This window comes from Manacus vitellinus, unplaced genomic scaffold, assembly GCF_001715985.3.
Source record: "Manacus vitellinus isolate BGI_N305 unplaced genomic scaffold, ASM171598v3 scaffold_41_pilon, whole genome shotgun sequence".
In the NCBI taxonomy this organism is placed as follows: domain Eukaryota; kingdom Metazoa; phylum Chordata; class Aves; order Passeriformes; family Pipridae; genus Manacus; species Manacus vitellinus.
The window spans coordinates 6,698,957-6,718,800 of NW_021940545.1; the positions used below are offsets into that span (position 1 = coordinate 6,698,957).

The following is a 19,844-nucleotide window of genomic DNA, read 5'->3' on the forward strand; positions in this document are numbered from 1 at the left end:
AAATACAAATGTTTAAGGGGAGGATTTCTCTTGCTCTCGGGTGCACATGCAGCTCCCGATTGAGAGTCAACTGCTGAAAACTTAAATTTTCACAACTGCACTGCAGAGCTATTTATTGTGGAACATTTCCATTGAAAATGAGCCTTGTTTTAAATATCCTACCCTTGATGTGCTGAGTGTGAGGGGGCCAGGCTTACAGTTTGTGAAAACTTGGCAAAAACAAGCAGATCTCTTCAAACTGTTGGGGTTTGAGAAGAGAACTGTGAAGAATGTGTCTAATTGAAACTGTTCTTTCAAGAAATGCTAAGCAAATGTCTGGTAGATTTTCAACTGCTGTTGGCAACATCTGTAAAAGGTCTCGAGTCTCCTGTGACATGGCAGCAGGAGGGTTGGAGCCTGCCTGGCTTTGATGATTGGAGTGTATTTTTATTTGAAATGCACTTACTGTATTTACAAATAGAAAGAAGGGAGGTTGTTTGTGTCCTCTGAACGGCTGCTACACCTGGTTCCCCCTGCAGCAATGCTCAGTGCCAGCTTTGTGCTGGCTGACTGAACACCTCGTTCTGGGGAGTCACCAACCCTGTGCTGCCCAGCTGCTCCCTCGTGGGCATGAGAAAGCAGTTGGGTACTTGTGTTGCCCAGGCTTGTGCCAGGGAGGACAGGGAAGAGCAGTGGTGAGGGGAGAGCAGGACGTGGGTTGGAAAGCCGGTGTTGGGATGTGAGTGGCAAGGGAGCAGTGACCCCCCAGCCCAGTGTGTCGCCCATGTGCCCACACTGGGGTCCTCAGAATATTCTGGAGAGCTGCTCTGCACTTTGTGGGCAGCACTAAGGGGATGTTGGCAGCTTGGTGTGTCAAGCAACTTTGTCACCAGTCTTTGCCATGGTCTAATCCTGGCTAAAGGCTGCAAACCGCCGTGGGGCTGGGCAGGCGAGAGGCTGCAGGGGTTTGAGGGGGTTTGTGATCCCAGGCACATGGGGAAGGGGAGCCTTTATTTAATCCTAATAATGGCAGAGATAATGTTGGCTTTGTGATAGTCCTGGGCACAGCTGTTCCACAATATCCACAGCGGCACGCACTGTGAATGGTTAGCAAGGTACTGAGCCCCCAGGATGTTTTCCTTGCTTTTCAGTGCCTGGATGGATTGCATTGGTTTATTGGAAGAGTGCTGACTTTCTGCTTGCAGTAATTAATTCTCTTTTCCGGGCTGGGGGAAGGTTGGTTATAATTTCCTGCATTCTTTTATCATAAGGCCAAAGGAGAAGCTCAGAATAGAGAACAGAGAGGAGCGCTGCATACATGCATTTTAAATTTAGTTTCAAGCAGTTAAGAAGATGGATTTTTGGTGGAGTGGCCTCTCTGTATTTGCAGTTTTCAAACAAGGTGACCCGGAGGATGGGTGCTGGATGTAGTGTCCGATTCCAAAATCCCTGGCTGTGCTGCTCACTGGCTCACCTGTAAATCCCTATCCCCTTCTCTTTAAGGGCACTGCAGTGGGCTGGAGGGCAGGAGTTTCCCTGCTGATAGTTCTGACACTGCAGGTGGACAGGAGCTGAGTTGTTGGGAGGAGTACAAGTGTGTACGGACCAAAATCCATTTGTGTCTGACCTTGGAAACGTGGCAGGTGAGCAGCACAAAGCATGTCCTGCTCTCCCCCTTGCCTGTGCAGAGCAGGACATCCCTGTGTGGATTACCAGTGAGGGCTTCCCATGGGTGTGTGAGAACATAAGAGATGGAAAATACTTGCTTGAGAACCAGAAAAAGGCAAAAAAAAAAGGGGAGGGGGAAGAATGAGTTGCTTGGGTGTTTTCACTGATTATGGGGGGTTTCCCCAAAGATGGCAAGCACTGCATGGCTCTGTCATGTCTTGATACCACCTCTGCTTTGTGGCCCTTGCTGTGCCCAGCCTGTGTCCCATTGCAATGGTTGTCTGCAGACAGGCAGTGTGGGCAAACCTGTAAGCCAGGGGCTGGGGCAGGAGGTGCTGGAGTTCTGGCCCAGCCCTGACTGTAGCAGTGTGGGTGGTTTCCAGGGAGGGCTGAGGACAGTTTCCCGTGGCTGCTCCGAATGGTCACGGCTGCTCTCTGGGTCCCAGCAGCATTGTGGCAGCCCCATGCTGGGAACAGCCTCAGACCGTTCCAGAAGGGTCCAGGTGTGGGTGTTTGGGGCGTTGCTGGGTGTCTGCAGCCCTTCCCTTCTCCCCTCTCTGGGTGCAGCCACGGGCTCCCCAAAGCCCTGTGCTCCTGTTGCCTTGCCAACACGGAGGAAGGAGATGTCAGAGCAGAGAGCGGCTGCTGCTGCGGCAGAGCCGTGGCACCGGAGCTCAGGGTGCTGGGGAGAGCAGGAGGAGGAGAGACACTCATCACCCAAAAACCCCTCTGCACCAAAAACCCCCCTGCACCGCGGCGGGGAGGGAGAACGAATAACACTTGCGGAGGCATTCGACGCTCGCTCCTTGCTGCTTCTGAGATTGTACAACAGCATAATTTTTTAATGATGGGTAATGATGAAACATCAATTTCGAATCTGTTTTTCTGCCTTGTGCCTGAAGCTGCAGCGTCAGGCACTCGGAGCGTTCACGGGCACCCGGGTGCCTGGATCCCTATTGATGGAGCCGGTGCCTGCTGGCGTTTACCGTGTGGATATCAAGGAGGAGCAGTAAATTGAAAATTGCTTCTAATGGGCTCAGTTTGACTGTTTTAATGCTTCTCGTGAGAAAACAAGAAATGCTGAGATTTTAAAGCAGCAGCAGTGCCTGGTGATACGCGGGGCTGGTGTTTGTCTTTCTTTACAGTTCACGTCCCTTTGGCGGTAGCTCAGAGGCACCTCACCTGAAAGCAGGAATGAAGTGCCATTTGTCAGCCTTCCCACCTGCAGGAGCACTGTGGCACAGTGGCTGTGGGGATGGCTGTGAATCCACTGGGCAGCCCAGTCCCCGTGGGGCTGTGACAGGGCCGCTGTCTGTGGGGAGGAGCAGGGGCACAGTCCTGCCCCCAGTGTAACACCCCTCGGCCCCAGGCTTTGGTGTCACCTCGTGCTCCGTGTTGGCAGGTGGGGGTGTGGAGCTTGAGTGGGTGCAAAGCAGAAGGTGCTGGAACAACCCAGGGTTCTCATGAGCAAAAGCAGGACGCATCGCTCCTGCCAACACTCCCTGAGCCCAGAGCATCCTCCTGCCTCTCTGTGTGCCAGCTGGGCAGGGGAGCACCCTGGGCAGGGGAGCACCCGGCACAAAGTGCCCGTGGGGCTGTAGGTGGGACCCCCACAGGGCTCTGCCTGAGGCTGCTCGTCCTGCCCCTGCCCTTGGGGCTCTCCAGGAGCCCCTTCCTGAGCATTGATGCACGATGGTCACACACCACCCATCCCACTGCGAACAGGGACGTGGCAAAAAATTAATGTTTCAGCCAGAAATGTGAAAATATGGAATGGGAAGGCTATTCTTGCTGCAGTTCTGCCTCGGAGCAGCTGCTTCAAAGGCAGCAGTGGATGGAAGTCACTCGCTGGAGCTGTCTCGTTCTTTCTTGAGGCAGTGTTTTGATAAATGTTGATGAGTTTCACTGTAAAACTAAATGGCATTTATAGCACGATGTATGCTTTACCCACTGCTTAATTATACCTAATGGTGTTGGATGGAAAAGGCATTTACCATTTTACTTTTGTTTAAAATGACAATCTAAACCTCAAGGCCTGTGGGGTTTTGTACAACGATGACGATTTAATTAAAAACTAAATACAATCTAATTTTAAAAGGCAATTGCAACTTCAAGAAATAAGTGATAAAATTTACAAAGAGCTTGCTGAGAGAAAAGTGCTGTGCTTGGTGTGCCTGCCTTGGGATGGGGTGGGCCTCTGGGGGGTTTTGGGTGCAGATTTGAGGAAGGCTGGGTGAGGACCACATCCAAAGTTGTTTTCTCTCTCATCATGACTGTGTTTTTTGGAAGTGTACCTCACGGTCATGTTGCTGCACCTGCAGAGGCAGTGAGGGGAATTGGGCTAACAGTTTATAAACCCAAGGGTTTATTTTCGTGTGCAGAACACGGTTTCTCTTCCCTTCCTCTCAGCTCTGCCTTTGTCCTGGCAGCCAGCAAAGAGAACAGAGTCTCTATTGAAAACAAGGCGTGAGGAGTGAGTGTGGATCAGGCAAGCTGCATCTTTAAAAATAAACACTGGAGCAGAGCTTTGTGCCTTCCACTCAGCTGGCAGAGCACTGACAGCAGGCAGGAATGTGTTCAGGAGCATCTGCCCTTTCTCTTCTTTTCATGGGTTTAGTCAAAGCAAATCCCATAGATGAAGGGGAAAAAAACCTACCAAAATGAATTTTGTTTCCCCCAGCCTGGATGAGCCACCGGGCGGAGGCTGAAGGGGGACGTGCAGGATCTGCAGTGAGGAGATTAATGTTTAAAGACGTTAGTGCTGGTCCTACACTAACATTTATAAATCCGAGGGGTGGCAGATTGAGGGCTGATTCCACATTTTTTCTTCCTCCTCTGTAAAATAATAAATATGGTAAAATAGCTCTCAGAGCTGCCTTTATCGCGGGGATGAATCAGGACAGTTGGTGTTGCAAGAGACTTAAAACTTACAAATATGTTGCCCTTTAGGCGAGCATTCATCATCGTGTCTGATCTGGGATCTAGACTAAAGACTTCTGTTATACCTTTTTATCCTTCCTGGGAAGTAGAAATTGGAAGGAGTCCTGGCTTTGATTGTAATGCTGCTGCTGAGATTTTTTTCGCCCTGTTTTTGGGGGCAGCGTCTGTCGCTGATGGGGGTCTGTTGCTCTTTGACAAAAGATTTTGTCTCTGGTCTCTAAAACAAAAAGGTGTGCCCATTTGTTATTAATTTTGTCATTTACTCCTTGCTTATTGCAGTGGTGAACTAAAGATTTCAGACTTAAATATGCAGGTGGTGAAGGGAGGTCCTTTCTGTAGGGGAGAGACTGGGCTGATGTTGATCAGAATTCATCGTGGGTGCTTTATGGAAATACAGATTTCTTGGGTTTAAAAAAGATTATTAAGCTGCACGTTGTGACAGATGCTACTGACAGTAAAAAATAAAAAGGATGTGAAAAAATCTGCCAGAAAAATGGGTTACAGGTATGGATATAAGACATATCTGCTCATTAGAGTACAACGAAACCCATCATCTGACTTGAAACAGGACTCCGTGCTGCTGGAAACCCTGTCGCTCTGGCTGATGGGAGTTCTGGGGGTGCACGTGGGACAGGTGCTGTCAGATCCATCGAGAGTGTCCCACAGCAGCTGTGGCAGTGACACCGTCCCAGAGCCCCTGGAGGGGGCAGAGGGCCCCTGGAGGTGACAGTGTTTGGGGGTGCGGGCGTGGGCTGGGGGGGTCCCTGGGAGGGATGGTCTGTGGGTGATGCTGTGAGACAATCCCCTGCCCTGTCCCCAAGTGAACCTGCAGGAACGTGGATCTGTCGGCTGAGGGGAAGGTGGACAGGGAGCAGATGGGGAGCTCCCTCCCCAGCTCAGGGTGTGAGCAGTGCCATGCTCAGTGCGAGGCAGGTGGCTGCTGCTGGCCACTGCAGGGCAAAACCAGAGGTGACAGTGATGGTGACAAACCTGCAAACGTGTAAATTCTCTCCTCCTGTGCTCAGGTTTTGGCAGGGGCTGCTGCAGCTTTACCCATGTGGCAGAGACAGAAAGGAGTGTGAGGCAGCAGGTGCTGTTAAACAACACTGTTCTGGTCAGGGAAATGCATTGAACATGCTCACTGATGGTGAAAACCAAGTATTTCATCAGTGCTCCCTCCTCTTACCTGCAGCCACCTGCTGTACATCAGGGTTCAGCTCCCCATGGAGCAGCTTATGACAGGGAAAGGAAATTCCACCTGTGTTTGAAACTCGGGATTAATCAAGGTCTCCTTCCCTGGATCTGGGCTGTGGGTGTCCTTGGTAGGAAGGTAGCTGGAAGATAAAATGCAGATAAGGAATTCTGTATTAGGGCACCATTAATAATAAATGTGTGTTGATCCTAACTGTGTTATTTAAACACACTGAATGGAAGCAGTGGCCTGCTGGGACCGTCTTGTGTTGTCAAACCTTCTCCCTTGCTGATGCTGCTTCTGAGCAGTGGTGGGGGCATGGCAGGGGTGGATTTTAGGTGGTGTCCTTGGCAGGTGATGGCTGGTAGTGATGGACAGGCATCAGGAGGAACATGAGGCAAAGGTCCCTGACTGTATTTCTTCTGAGGCCATGCACAGCTTTGCCCTTTCCTGCCTATTTGCTCTCTCCTCTGCACTCTTCTTGCTTCTGCCCCTGAATGTCCCCCAACAGCCCTCTCAGAACCCACAGCATCCATCGAGTGCTTTCTCAGCAGCCTGCCCTTCTCAGATCCTCCCACAAAAACATCTTCTGTCTCCCTGCTGTGCAGCAGCCGAGGAGCTGCTCGTACCAGAGTCCTTGGGGGGACACCTGAGTAAACCTCTGACCTTCTGGGAGCAGGACAGTCTTTAGTACGTGACCTTTACTGTCTTGGCAATGGACCATCAACTTCCAGAAAGAAAGCAAGAGATCAGCTGCTTCTCTTTCTTAAAACTCTTCTTCTGGAAAGTTGCTGAAACTGAGCATCCCTCTGTAGGTAGGTAGAGAGATATTAACAAAATAAAGAGCTGCTGTAGCAACATCTTTTATTTAAGAAGTGTCCAGTGGGTTAAGAAATGAGCTCTAAATGACCCACACAGCTTTCCATGCTGGCCATGTCAGCAAGACGTGTCGCTGTGCTTGTAGACAACAGAAGCTCCACTGTGGTGAGTGTGACTCGTAGGATTCTTCCTCCAAATGATTCAGTCCCATTAGCTTGAAATACAGTTGTATCCTGAAGGACTTAATTTCTGGCAATTGTGGTAATTTGCTTTTCATCACAGGATTTATTAGAAATGTGGGATAAAAACCTGAGATGTGCAGAGCAACAGATTTCTGCTGCCATGCCTCCTCGCCGGGCTCCCGGTGCAGCATTTGCCGTGTCCCCTCTGGTCGGTGACAGAGCAGATGGATATTGATCCTCGGTGTCCACCGACGGTAACCTTTGAAGGGACAGGCGATGTATGGCCGGGGAGTTTGATCTATCAATATCTGGGTAATAGAAAGACAAGGGTGACATCTAATCCCAGCACAGGTGACGGATCATAAATCTGCGCGGACGCGACGACAGGAGTGCGAGGGGGGTTGAAGAAACCAGTTCAGGCTGAAAACCCTTTGCCCAGAGGTTTTCATGGCAGAAAAAAGGATCTTATTCCTAAGGTCCAGAGAAATATTTTAATTCAGTCATAGCACAGGATTTCTGTCCCTGTACCGTTTTGGTTTCAAACCAGTGGAAAGAATTCCCCGATGCCATTGCATCACACAGATATTCACTATGTTTAAAGTCAGTGCAGCCTCCAGTGTAATTTCAGAGCTATTGTCATCCTTTATTCTTACTCTTTAAGCCAGAAAAGCCATAAAGGTGGCAGCGGCATTTCTTTTCTCCACAAATTTAATATCTGTGCACAACTCGCTTGAATTTGCAGTATATTTCTCTGAAGTGGCTGTTTCATAGCGTAAACTCGCTCCCCACAATAAGTAATTTTTAGCACCATCTTGCACATTCCCTCTGAATGCGGAGAGTAATTCAGGGGAAGTGTGACTGCGGCGGGTGCGAGCGGGGAGCGGGGCGGGCGCCGCGCAAAGGTGCCGAAAGCGTTCGCTCGCGAAAATATGTGCTGAGAAGGAGGGGAAATAGGTCCCTGTGATTGCTGGGGCTGAGCACAGCCTGTGACAAGGAGATGAGATCCTGGCGCCGAGGATGCCGAGCAGCAGGAGCGGTTCTGTTCCTGCAAACAGCGTCAGGGAGGCTCAACACAACCAGGAGCAGGAGCCCTGTGGTAGCTGGTCCTGTGCGTGGATCAGGGGTGGGATCTGCCTGGGTCTCATGGTTGCTTGTCCTTAAACGTGTACACGTTGTTTGCCCTGGGTTTGGTGGTGAAGCCTGTGGGAAGAGCCACCCAGCATGGCAGCCACGTGTGGAACAGGTGCAAGTGAGTGGGAAGCGTCTTCCACCGCCCCTGCTTGTGGGCACACAGGGCAAGGCCAGTGTCTGTCTTGGCTCTGCTGACACCTCTGATACCTTGTAGGTCACCAGGGAGTCGTGCCTCTGCTGGCAGTGCACTGCCTTGGCCATCAGCCATCTGTGTTTACAGATCCACCATAGTAATGTTTTGGGAATAGGTTCTGTGAATGATAATTCCTCCCACCCCTCCATTTCCCCCCCCTAAATAGGAACTGATGCTCTGAGCATCACCAGGTGATCCCAAACCTGGCAGCAGCAGAATCATCCAGCAGCAGTGCCCTTTCTCAAAGCAGTTCTTTTAAACCTGGTGCAGCAATAAAGAAATGATAACATGCATTAAATTTGAAAGTAAAAATCTGAATACCAGGTGAGTATTACCATTTCAATTTGCTGTAGTCGCTCCCAGAGAGAGACGTGGAGTTGCCCTATCCCTTCCCTTCATGTCACTGAGCAAGCTCTGCCTGGTTTGGCTCAGCTGCACCTTCCTGGATAGAACCTGTTACTCTTGGTGTTCAGCAAAACTCCCCAGCCATGTGTTGCAGCTGACAGACTTGCATAGAACAAACTCAGAAATGAGATTTTTCTAGAAATCTTTTTTTTTGCCACTATTACTATTTTTTTTTAAGAGCTTTTTGCCTGGGAACTGGAGTTGCTGAGTCTGTTGCTGGCTATGGAGAGGATGCTGAAGAGAGAATAAGAGCTACTCGAATTCTGGGAAAATCTCAGAGAGGCTTGACTCGGGGTCATAAAGCTGGTAATTACATCTTATTAGAAGAGAAAGTTGCTGTTTCAAAAGGTTAGTTGTGGATCTTAAAGGAAAACAAAATTTTCCTCTGAGGGTGAGGGTCACACTGACAGAAGAATTGCTCAGAGGTGCCAGGTCTGGCTCCAGGCTCTGTGGCCTTGGAGGGTTTCCCTTGGGGACTGTGCATGGCTGGAAGGAGCAGGAGGCTGCCTCTTCTCCTGCCTTCCCTTCACCCCAACCTTTCACAGTAACCTTCCCTGTGCGAGTGGATGAGAACAGCCCTGTCCTGGTGTGCCCCAAACACACCTCAAGGAGTACAGGCTGGCTTTAGTGCGGGCTGGAAGCGTCGCTGCCCACCCTGATCCGTGTGTGCCGGCACAGGACCCTCCAGCTGCAGCCCTGCCCTTGTGCACTGCAGGCCACGGCCACTGTTCGTGTGTTTTGTGGGCAACCTGGTCCCAAATTGTTGCCATTCTCTCGCCCGTGAAAAGATGGCACGAAATTAACTCCCTCAAAAGCAATTGCCTTTTCTTGCCAGCACAATCAGTGTGGATTGTCCGTTCCTCTCCAAAGTTCAACTGTGATGACTGCAGCTTTGTAAAACAGTCTCTCAAGACTTGGAGCCTGGGTGGGTGGAGCTCCAGCAGCTTCTCCCAGCACTGCCTTGGCTGTTCTTCTCTCCCTCCTAGAAGCAAATTTGCAGAGTAATTAAATGGCAATTGAGTTTCCTCCTTTTTCCTGTATCTGATCACGACCAAGATTCTCTTTGGTTTCTGTGCTCTTCCCAAAACACCAGTTGTGGTGATTGTGTTAAAGGGAGGAGATGAAGCTCTCTGTGATGGATGAGAGAGCAGAGAATCTGGTCAGCCAAGAGAAAAAACATGAAGGAGACAAAGCTTCTGGGGGAAGAGGATGCTCAGTGTTTGTAAACCTGCTTGTGTCAGCTCTGGCTGGTTCTTTAACCACCACATTCCTTTTAGGTCCCTGAAACTGATAGATGAGTGTTGACATTCAAATTGTGTTAATTCTGGGCGTGGAACATTGTGCTGCTTTTTTCCTCGAGTGTGTGAATAGACAGTTTGTGTATCTGTGTGAGTTGTTTCTTCTGACTCAATTTATTAAGAGGAATTTTGTTTAGGTTTACCAGCTTACATAGTTCAGGTGTAATGAGAACTCCCCTTCCTTGGAAAGCGTTTGTGTCGGGATCCCGCAGACTGAGCCAGCAGTGCCACTGCTCACACTGGGATACCTGTGGCTCGGGCTTGCTTAGAAATTCCGTAGAAATTGAAGAATCGTGCTCCCCAGCACGTATTTTTAATCTTTCCCTCTCCTCTCCCTGGCGCTTCCCTGTACCCCGGTGTGCTACAAGCGGAGAGAGAATTGATTTTAAATGTGACCGCTGCATGTGAGCCAAGGTCCCTGGGCTGTGTCCAGCTGAGGGGAACTTTTGAAACACAATTTACTTGGCTGTGTCTGTGTGCAGCCTTAAGAGCAGAGACTGCAGTGGTCTAAGGCAGGAAGACAAGTGCAGAAATTAATTGTGCAGGTTGCAGCCAAAGCGTCCCTCAAGCGTTGTGTTCCCCCGCCTCACTCCCCCTTCCAGTAAGTATAAAACACGATGTCGTTTTTCACCTTGCACAGGGAGATTCAGTGAATGAAGCCAGAGAGTTGCTTTGGGTAATGAAGGAAGCACACAGGGCGTTTTCCCTCCCCCTTGCCCTGCACACACCCAATTCCGGCTGCGGAATTCCGTGAGATGCGCTGGAGTCAGTCACACGCTGGGGTGAGGATTTGTCCTTCGTACTGGAGTGCCAGTAGGGAGTTTTGGTCTGATACATGGACATTGCACAGGGGCTTTCACAGTCCCTTCACGTGTTATAGATGAAAATCTGACCCATGCAATTCTCTTGGGGTTTTTCCTGTTATATCTGCTCGTGCTTTGCCCCCTCAAAGCCTTGCCAGAGGATTTAAAGTTGATTCTCAACAGTAACCTTCTTTTGCTTCTCTCAGCTCTGAAATTCCCCGTTGGGTCCATAAACTTCCATCTCCCCTCCCCAGTCTGTCCTTTTCTGTTCCAAAATATTGTCATGCTCTAGATGTGTCTACTTTAATGCTCCTCAAAATACTTATATACTGACAATAAATATTTACGGAGAAACTTCCCAAGGTGTTGACGTGAGGATGGGTCTAAAGAGTTCTCACTTTGCATTGCATTTTTATTTAATTTGGAGTTAGTAATTGACGCTGCTCGTGGAAATAACTTTGCTGTCTTGGTAAGCAGGAGCAGGTGGGAGCACAGACACCCCAGATCTGGAGGGGTATGTGCTGGTGCCACGTTTGGGTCAGCGGAGCAGACAGCGGTGGATTAGACACCCTTTGATTCAGAATAAATGGCAAAGCCCAGCAGGCTGTGACTGCTCCAGGCTGAGGGGGGGCTCAGCGTGTCCTTACATGCACCCTGCCTGTCATTAACCCAGATAAATGCCTCCTTCAGAGGGAACTGATGCCAGCCCAGACCGAGGTGCTGGACTCTGCAGCCATCCATCGGCAGGTTTAATGCAGCATCCTGGCCTGAAAAGCTTCAGTGGCTTGAACTTCAAATAATTTATTTCTAAATTACTTCTACTGTAATTCTTATTAATTCAGATAGTCTTCTAAGCTGATGTAAAATTCAGTAAACGCAAGGAACAGTTTAATGAATTGAAAATAGGATTGAGTCTTTTAAAGTAAATGTAAAAAAATATGCTGGCAATAATTGCTTAGATGGAAATCGAATCTTAATAGCTTTGTTAATGATTTGTAGGGAATATTGCGTTTATGAGAACATATCAAGCTGATCCTTGTGCAAGAACCTTGTTTTGAATGGGTTTGATAAAATTATTCCCCAGAAGTAGTTAGTAATGTTTAATATTTTTGCATGAACCACTTTTGAGATGTTTGATTTCGTTGATGCCACAGCCTGGCTGTGGGGATATGGGATGTGGCACAGGCAGTGGCAGAGCTCTGCTGTGATGGCCCTTGGGATTTGAGAACCTGTCCCCACAGGCAGAATAGAATCATTTAGGTTGGAAAAGCTCTCTAAGATCAAGTCCAACCATAAACCCAGGACTGCCAAGACCACTTGTCTTCAGGGTTCAAGAGGGCTGTGTTAAGGGTGTTGTCAGCGTGATGGGGTGGCTGGATGCTCATCTGCTCTGAGGGCATGGAGCTGGACCAGCTTCATCCTGATGCAGAGAACGTGGAGCAGGAACCAGGCAGATGTGCAGGACAGGCTCTTTGCCCCTGTTGCAGGGGGGGGTCTGTGCTCCAATGTAGGTGTTCGATAACTTTTCTTGTTACACTTCAAAGTTCATCAATCTGGAGAAACAAAATTTGTGCTGGGAAGGCAGAAGAATGTGCCCAGACTTCAGCTCGGTGTCCATTGGATGTGGAGAGGTGTCTGATGGTTTATCAGTCTCTCCAAACATTGCATCTTTTTGTCAAACATTAGTTTACAAGGGATGTCAAATAATGAATTCAAGTTGGAAAGAAAGGAAAAAAAAATGGAGAAGAGTGCAGGATGAGAGAAAACTGGGGTATGAATACCATCCCCAGATTTGCTGTGCACAAACTTTATCCAAATCCTGGCTTTCTCATGGCTAAGGTGGAAGTTGGGCTGTCTCCTGCCACTCCCTGTGCACAGGCAGCTGTGGAGCAGGAGAGGATGCTCCTGACCGTCAGCCCGTGGCCAGGCGCCCATTAGTGTACCTGCACTTCTTTTGGCAAATTGGCAATCAAAGTCTCAACATTTCTCCCACTTTGATTCCCAATAGCTACGGAAAAATTGAAATGCAAAGTGCTTTTCCCCTCCCCTCCCCTGTGTTCTGTGGTGTTGGAGGCGAACGTCTCAGCGTGCGGGTGATGCACTGATTCGGTTCATTAGGAGGAGAGTTTTTGGGGTGATGACCTGTAAATGATTACAAGGCTCCCACAGCATAATTGCATGGGATCCTTTTTTTTTCCTGCCTCTGGACATTAATAGCACCTCCTGATTACACAGAGTGAGTAACGACTGATTCCCTGAAGTCTGTCTGCTCCAGTCAGAGGATAAGTGCTTCTTACAGCGAGTTGTTCTTTCAAGGTAATTTAACAAAATTCATCTGTTGAGAGGGGAAGCGAATTTTTGGTGTTTTAATGCGTGGCAGTAGTCCTTGTTCCACTATTCCCATGGCAGAGTCCCCTTCCCATTGCTCCTCTGTAATTTAGTGGTGGCTAGCTGACTGGCCACCCAGAGCCGAGGGCTCGCCGGCCAGTGTTCCTCTATCGGTGTCAGTGGAGGTTTTCATTCCCAAATGAGACTCACTGGTGTCATTTCTGACCTTGAGTTCTGCCTTTGCTCTGTCCTGCAGGCGATGGTCAGAACTTGGTGACGGAGGATGTGACAGTGGTGGAGGGGGACGTTGCCACCATCAGCTGCCGCGTCAAGAACAGCGACGACTCGGTGATCCAGCTCCTGAACCCCAACAGGCAGACCATCTATTTCAGAGACTTCAGGCGTAAGTTTGTTGTTCCTCGTTTGATTACGACTTCTGCACCTCACTCGCGCTCAGGAGACGGCGTTTGCAGAGGTGTCTCCTGTTAGGGTAATGCTGGGCACTTACAGTTCAGTTGGTTCTGTGGAGGTAGGTGAGACAGAGAATCATAATCTCTCTCCTTAATGGAAACCTTCACGGTCCCCTCTAAAAGTCAGAGCGTCTTACTTTGCAATAGGAATTGATTGTCGTAATTCAGGGTGAATTGCAATTGAGTGCCAAATATTTAGCTGACACAAACAAATTGAATAGGGCGACACCGAGACAGCGCAATGTTCTCAGAGGTAATCTCTCCGTTCCAAAGACTGAGAATTTCAGGACAATCTGTGCTGTTTTATACCCAAACCGAACTCTCACGTCACTTGCACGTCCAGTGAATGAGCCTGGCTTTCTGTCTAGTGGTGGCAATGCCACAGTGGCTGCAGTGAGACAGTTTAGATGATCTGTGTTAATGTCCCTGTGGGTCTGGGACACAGCTGTACCCTGTGCCCAGCACTGTGGAGAGACACAACAAACCCTGTGCCCTTCTGATGTGGGTATGGTCCACCCACAAAGACAGGCTGGGCCTGGCTCGTTCCTGTTTGCTGTTGTTCCAGGCCCTCGTGTTTGGCTGGTGACATTTTAAAAGCTCAGTTTCCAAATTCTTAAAAGAATTTGGGAGGCCATTACTGGACAGTAATTTTAAACTCTGCTTCTCCCAATTCCTTTCTCGTTCATGATCTCTCTGAGTGCATTAGGCAGTGACAGGGCTGTGTAAATACCATCAGCATTTTACCAACACATCCCTAAGCCCTCTGATAATAAAACCATGTCCAAAGATTTGATGCTGTGCCCTGTTATTTGCTTGTGTTGATTATTTGAAATTATCTGAGACCAGAAAGGTTTTATAGGTCTGACTTCAAGGTAAGAAGTGGGATGGAAGCTGGTCAGGAACCCAGGGGTGCCTCGATGTGCTGCTGTTCTGTAGGGACCTCTGGGACTGTGGTGTGGTGGGAAGGGGATGCTGCATCTCTCCTCACAGTCACCGAGGCTGTGCTTGCCCCACAGCCCTGAAGGACAGCAGGTTCCAGCTGGTGAACTTCTCCAACAGCGAGCTCCGAGTGTCCCTGACAAACGTCTCCATCTCTGATGAAGGGAGGTACTTCTGCCAGCTCTACACCGACCCCCCCCAGGAAATATACACCACGATTACGGTGCTCGGTAAGGACCCGGTCGGGGCTCGTGGGGGGCCTTGTGGTGCCTGGACACGCAGGGTCAGTGGGATGGGGCTCTCTGCGGTGCTGGGAGAGCTGCAGCCGCCCAGAGAGGGATTTCAAGCAAGGATTTGGACACTGAGAGCTGAGGCCGGGCACGTGCAGTGACAGCAGCTCCACTGTTAGAGCAGTTCCTGCCGATTATCAGTGGCTGTTAAGGCTCCATTAATGGGAGAACCTGAATCAGGGAGGGTGACTTAATGTAAGATCTCCCTTGCTGATTAGTTTAAATCTTCCTTCTTTTGCTTAATGAGATTTGGGTCTTAGGTTTTTATACGTTGCTAAGTAATGTTTATAAGCAGTTTTACTCCAGCTATTGTGGTTATCAACACCTTCAAAGTTTCTGTGCGCTTTCCAGCGCTCACAGGCACGGGAAGCTCTTCCAGCTCCTCTCTTTAATCGTACACAGGGAAAAACAGTTTGTTGGATTTCGTTTCACTGCTGGCAACCTAGGAAAGTGTTTGAAATCAGAGTACTCGCTTCATTCACCTGTAAGCCAGCACTGCGTGTCTTTCAAGTGGGAGACATAATGCAGGTTTTTTTGGTTTGGTTTTTTTTGAACATGAATCATGCTTCAGAGCTGAGGGAAAAGTCTGTTTTCTTGCCTTGTACTTCAGTTGTTTTTGAGAAGGCTTTGTGGCGTGGCCAGTGTGTGCTGCCTTTCCCCCACACCACTAAAGCAGGTGATTTCTCGTCACCTTCATTGCATGCTCAGGTCAAACCTCAGCTCAGGAAGCAGGCAAGGATGAGGAAGGTCTATTATTAGAAGGTGAACAAGGGAACAGTTTGCCTTAGCACTTGTATGGAGAGACTGGGCACCGTGACACCAAGGATAGCACGTCTTCCCTGTCTTTCCTATTACTGACTCCCTAATTAGGGAAGGAAGTGAGCCAGGGCAGAGGAGTGGTTTTCTGTGTTAGCTGGTCCTCACAGGACCATGTTCCCTGCCAGAGATCTCGTGCTCATCGCCCAGACTTTGGTTGCCCAGATCTGAGGCTCTTCCAGAGCGATTTTGCTCATCTGCCTCTGCTGCTGCTGGCTTGGGAGAGCAGAGTGAGGTGTCGAGGCATCCCCCTGGCAGTCGGCGCTCGGAGGGAGCCGCGCGTTTGCTTCAGCACTTTCATGTCTTCTGTGACACGAAATGTAGATTTATTCTTGCCTAATTGGAACATGTGAAAGTCTCAAATATGTAGCCCATTCTGTTCTTTTTAGAGAAAAGCCACAAGTGACTAATTAGTCCACTTGATCATCTGGATGGTATTTATACATATTTGTTCTTCATTAGCTTGAAGACCTGTGAGTCACATCTGAACTATGCAGTTGCTTAATCACATTGATCTGAGCAAAGTTTAGTTTCCTTTGGAAGTTCTGGGATTTTCCGAAGCCATGACTGCCATACAAAGCCTCGCTGTTCACTTTTTCCTGGGTTTTGCCTTGCTGCTGGTGCTTTCATGGGGAAGAGGTTCCTCATTCCAGTGTTGTAATTTTTGAGCTCATTTGTTCCATTTCTGGGCTATGCTGCAGTGGTTGTTACCCCCTGAAGTTACAGCCTGTTTCTTGATATTTTTGGATGATTTTTCATTGAGTACACTGTTGCAGCTTTGTGTTTTGGGGCAGTCTTGAGCTAGGGCAGATGGGAGAGCAGCAGATCTTCATCCCAAAGGACTTGTCATCAGACGTGGTGCCTGTGGCTGGGTGCAGAGCTGGCTCCCTCCTCATGCTGGGGTGGTTTTGGGGTGGTTTGTGGGAGTGTGGTGGGAGGCAGTGGTGTTCCCAAGGTGGTTGCATTCCACTCTATGCTTGTGCTCAGTGGCTTTTCGAGCATCCGAAATGAAGTTGATGTTTGCTGGCCTGCTTCCATGCTCACGGCTGAGCCTTGGAGCTGAACAGCAGGAGAGAAAAATTGCTATGGAGGTTAGAGGCTTGGTAAGTAATGCACTGCCAAGTGTCAGCTTTTGTGTTTCCTGTCCTTGTCAGAGAAGTCAGGAAATGTGCACGGAGTCAAGCTGGATTTTTAAATAGCAGCACACACCCGAGGAGCACAGGAGGCTGCGGCTCTCCCTGGAACGGTGCCTGCCTGGGAGGGGGAACGGAAAGTTAAAACCCTGATAAGTAATAATTTGTGAGACTGCGGTGATTATTTGGTGGAGAGTGAAAGTGCTCACTCCAATTACTGTGAAACCACCTATCAAAGGGTTTGATTGATTGAAAGATCAAATAAATGCTGTTTGCTCATTTCCTTCAGTAGATTTTACAGGTTTTCCTCGAGGTTTTCTCTTGTGTTAGTGATCAAAAGATGTTTATTTCATCTGGTATGTGTTGTGTTGTTTTCCATTCTAGTCCCACCACGCAATTTGGTAATTGATATCCAGAAAGAAACCGCCGTGGAGGGAGAAGAGATCGAGCTGAACTGCACTGCCATGGCCAGCAGACCAGCCACCACCATCAGATGGTTCAAAGGCAACAAGGAGCTAACCGGTAGATGTGTCCTCTCAGTCACTTGCTTTGTTCAGAGAGCTGAAGTGTTTTATGTAACGCTGGGTGTTTGTTCTCTGCTACCAGTTTAAGGGGAAAAAAAGAAAAAAGTGGAGCGAGCTGCTTTGAGCACCAGCTGAGGAACAAAGCACTGTGTGGGCAGACAGATTATTCCCTAACGCAGGGGGCTGAACTCCATTTGGTCCTCTGCCTACCTGCCAGCCTCGAGTGCCGGGTTCTGGAGTCCTGCTGTAACTGCAGGTGACCTTGAGGAGCCCAGAGCTGTGCACTGAATTCGTTTCTGTGTGGCTTGTGTAGCTGTGTGCCCTGTTTTTAGGTCTGAGAGGGATGGTCTGCGCTTTGGGCTGTAAGGATTTGCAATTCACCTTCACGTCTGGCTCCCTTGTTTATAGAGCGTTTTCCCTGTGTTCAGTTGAATATTCATCCAGGATGGGTTTCTCCAACTCCCTGAAGTCTGGTTGCTCCTGGTACTTGCACATTCAAGTCACTGACTCTGATTGCATGTGACATGCTGTTAGTTTAAGTCTGCATGTAGATGTGAGCTTGGTTGACAACACCTTTGTGCTTTACCCAGTCTGAGACACTGATGGGCTCTCCGGAGAAGTCCAGACTCATTACTTCAAACCCACCCCCCTGCAAGGGCAGGATAGAATCCTCTCTTTAGGTCCAACACTTCTGAGCATCCAAGCAGGCCACCACACAGCAAACCTGCTGCCACACAAAGTGGTGCCCTGCTGAGTCCCCTCACTGTGGTGTGCAGGGTGTTAATGATCCCATTCTGGTTCCCTTCCCCATCCTGGGGGATGGCAGGGCAAAGTGTTTGTCCCTTTGTGCCTGGCCTGTCCAGCTTCTTGATTGAGTTTTCTCATGTTGGCAGTTGAATCCCAGCTTTCTGTTCTCTGGGAAGAGTACTGAGCTTCATGCAATCCCAACTCACCCTGCTGAGTCTTCAGATATTTTTTTTTAGCAGAATTAGGGAGACTGAGACACTTGGCTGTGGGTTACGAATCACAGGAACTGTGGCTTTGCCCATGGGAAAGCCTTTCCTCCAAATATCAGGGTGTGTCTGTATCTGTCCCCTGTTTCACTCTCTCATATATTATACAGAAATATTTGGTGTCTGGAAGAGCTCTGCTACAGAAGTAACTCTTAGTGTTTTGCCTGTGAATTCTTAAATAAAAAGGCACAGATCAGAGCATTGAAACTGGAACAGAGCTGTGCTGTCAGTGGCTGCTTGCTGAGTTCCTGGAAAAATCCCTTTTCTCCTGTCTTGTCTCGTGTTGTCATCCTGCTCGTTTCTGTGCTGGCATCCCTCGGGCAGCCGGTCCGGAGCTGGGCTGCCCTCCCACTGCACTGCCTTTCCCTCCCTCAGACAGAGCACTGCAAATGCTCCTGCCTAGCAATACTACTTTTAATTAATTTAATCTGTTCAATCACTTTGGTAGCTAATTGTTGGAGTGGGGGGGATTTGTAGCTCACTGGTTTAAGAGTGTGGGGATTTGGGGACGGCGTAAGGGGATTGTTAATCATTGCAGTAACATCCTGTGGACTTTAATTGGCCAGAACCTGACGGAGAGGAGGATGGGATGTGTGTCCAAAGGGAACATGGACAGGAGGGAGTTGGCCTGACTGCAGCAGGTGCTCCATCCTGTCATCACTCCACTCTCTCTGTCCCCTCCTTCAGGCAAGTCAGAGGTGGAGCAGTGGTCTGACATGTACACGGTGACCAGCCAGCTCCTGCTGAAGGTGGGGCGGGAGGACGACGGGGTCCCTGTCATCTGCCTGGTGGATCACCCTGCGGTCAAAGACTTGCAGACACAGCGCTACCTGGAAGTCATGTGTGAGTAGCAGAACCTTTAATTCTCTTAATGTATAAAATTGCTCACTTGGGAGTTCAGGAATCGTTCGCTACGTGATAAAATTCCGGCGCCCGTGAGGATTATATCGTGTTATTTAGAAGAGAAACCAAACTGTTGGTACCACTTCACGGGCAAAGCCACGACTTTCCCAGCCCTCTGTGATACCATAAATACTTACCTTCATTCTCTGAAGAAATAACTCTCTGTACGTAGAATTTGCATCAAAGGTTCCTGGCTGTGCTTTATAATTGTCAGAACAGATTAAATCTGAGTATTTTTCTTCTAGCAACCTACTTATCTCTTTGAAAAGTGTTTCTCTGCTCCCACTTCAAAGCGACTGGCCACCGTGGTGAGTTTACTGGCAAAAACTGGGTACTGTGCAAAAGAAACTCAGTGTTGTGCACTGTGAACATCCGGCACCGACGGGTTTTGTACAACAGAGTGACTGGAATTCTGCAGAATCTGCAGTAGCAGCACTGATTGAGGCCAACTTGTGCTGCTTCCTGCATGTTCAGTGTTAATAATGCATCTCCCTTCCCTTAGGAGCTGCTCCACTGTACGTGACAGTAACAGGGTTTCTGAGCAGGTACCTGGAAATACCTGTGGTCCCAAATATAGCTGTGCTGGACTTCCAGTTAGTGGAAATGTTGGAGCTGTGTACACGTGCCCCTCTGCTCCAAAACAGCTCCCAGAAGCAAAGTGGGACAGTCCCTGCAGCAGGACCAGGTGCTTTGAACACCGGGGGCTGAGATGATTCAAAGTTCTTGTTTTTGTAGGTTCCCTTCAACTACCTCACGTTGAAAGGAGAAGAGGAAGTTTTGTATTAATTTATTTCATCTGCTTCATTATGTAGTTTCAT

The 19,844-nt window shown here is 49.0% G+C and overlaps 1 protein-coding gene across 1 annotated transcript in view; it reads left to right on the forward strand.

The window, feature by feature from the left end:
* Positions 1-6,684: 6,684 nt before the first annotated feature.
* Positions 6,685-19,844, forward strand: part of CADM1 (cell adhesion molecule 1) — a 51,662-nt gene continuing 38,502 nt past the window's right edge. The window contains exons 1-5 of the mRNA XM_018078646.1: positions 6,685-6,763; positions 13,195-13,341; positions 14,425-14,577; positions 16,971-17,108; positions 18,811-18,966. Coding sequence (XP_017934135.1) covers positions 6,685-6,763; positions 13,195-13,341; positions 14,425-14,577; positions 16,971-17,108; positions 18,811-18,966 — 673 coding nt within the window. The remainder of the gene's footprint in view (positions 6,764-13,194; positions 13,342-14,424; positions 14,578-16,970; positions 17,109-18,810; positions 18,967-19,844) is intronic.